The following is a 1,686-nucleotide window of genomic DNA, read 5'->3' as shown; positions in this document are numbered from 1 at the left end:
CAGTACTGGTGCAGTATTGCCGTATTCCGAAGAGTCGAATTGGAAGTGTGGACGAACCGAGTCGAAGTGCAAGGAAGGACGATCGAGCGAGAGACTCGTGGGTACCTTATGAAGGGCATTCGACTTACCGTTAGGACAACGGTAGTAGCTCGGGTATTCGTACACTTCGAGCGTGCAGTCGCAACGTACAGAGTTAGCGGAGTTAGGGAACCGGAAGACGTCCGCGAAGGAGATCGCCATCGACGAGAGTTTTTGGACCCCGATCGCTGCCCACGCCGTGGAAGATACACCTAATCCACTCTTTATTATACAGTCCACTCACTTATCGGCCGGACAAACGAACGTCTGGTCTATTCATACCTGAACGTCAGATTACTGTCGCTAGTCTGACTCTAACAAATTAATTGCTCGAATAACATACTTTTTTTAATGAAACGGAAGTTTTATTTCTAAATAAATTGATTAATATAATATTACACGAATCAAATTTTATTTCAAAAAATGTTTAATAATAATTTATAGCAAAGAAAGCTTTACTCTTCTTAAGTTAAATAAATTTGTACCTTCAAAAATTATATTCCTACAGTAATAAGTGGATTTATTTTTCTTTTACGTTAGACTTTATTTTCACTTGAATATCTAGTCTTTTTTTTTATTAATGTATACATTTGACATGCTTAAAATATGTAATTGAAGTATAATTAAATTTTAGTATTTATGAAAAATGAATTTTATGTGATTAGTTCCAGTTATTAAATCGGCAGTTTTATTAAAATTAAGATTATATGTAATTTTTACTTATTATTGAAAGTGAATTATTATCGATTATTGTAATTTTAATGTACCACATGAAATTTTATTCCTAGATTGGAATTTTTTGTCTTTTTTTAGAAAAAAATGTTGACTGAAACCGTTGCTCAAAATAATGAAAGCACCTTTTCCATGAAAACAGGAGGCCGTTGGGTTCGTTTGAATGTTGGGGGTAGAACATTTCTGACTACTCGCCAAACAATTAATCGTTTTCCAGACTCTTTTTTATCAAGTCTTTGTGAAGGTTTGTTACCTTCTGATATGGAAATGGGATTTTTTAGAAAAAATTTTTTTCATAACATCTTATTTGTTATTCTATTAATGATAGAATAAATGCCTATTTGATTGACCAACCACGCGACTAATTTATGCCACTTTCGGATTAACATCGACACCGAAAATTGATCATCAATACATTACCTTTCTAATAGGGTAAACAACATTATTATTGCGTATTTTGATATTATTTACTTACAGAAGGAGAAGAAATGAGTGTGCATTAATTCTTCCGACATTTATTATTTGAGTATTTCGTTTACTAACCTCTGCTATCCCTGAAATCTGAATTATATAACGTATCAAACAACTATCTATGGTCTGTACTATTTTAGGTATTATGGAAGAAGCAAATTTCTACAACTTGCCGGGATATGATACACCTTTGTAAAGAGACTATTGATCATAGAGATCCACACATTTCGCATCACCAGAACCCAAATAGCATTGACTTATCGTAAAATATTTTCAAATATTTTACAGTCAATCTGTTTACCGCTGCATTACTGCGCAATGATCGCGATAGCAACATAGTCATCTCGCTTACATGGCCCTAATGGATTGCAAAGATGAATTCAAGTAGGTCGAAATTTTCTTTCG

At 33.7% G+C, this 1,686-nt stretch overlaps 1 protein-coding gene across 1 annotated transcript; it reads left to right on the top strand.

The window, feature by feature from the left end:
• Positions 1 to 108: 108 nt before the first annotated feature.
• Positions 109 to 1,643, top strand: Tsp_15779 (BTB/POZ domain-containing protein KCTD17). The gene is made up of 4 exons (XM_003367690.1): positions 109 to 277; positions 314 to 348; positions 892 to 1,054; positions 1,570 to 1,643. The coding sequence occupies exons 1-4, from the start codon at positions 109 to 111 to the stop codon at positions 1,641 to 1,643; spliced, it is 441 nt and encodes a 146-aa protein (XP_003367738.1).
• The last annotated feature ends 43 nt before the right edge of the window (positions 1,644 to 1,686 follow it).

Source organism: Trichinella spiralis (assembly GCF_000181795.1).
Source record: "Trichinella spiralis strain ISS 195 chromosome Unknown Scfld3851, whole genome shotgun sequence".
NCBI lineage: Eukaryota > Metazoa > Nematoda > Enoplea > Trichinellida > Trichinellidae > Trichinella > Trichinella spiralis.
This window is presented reverse-complemented; position numbering and strand designations above follow the sequence as displayed.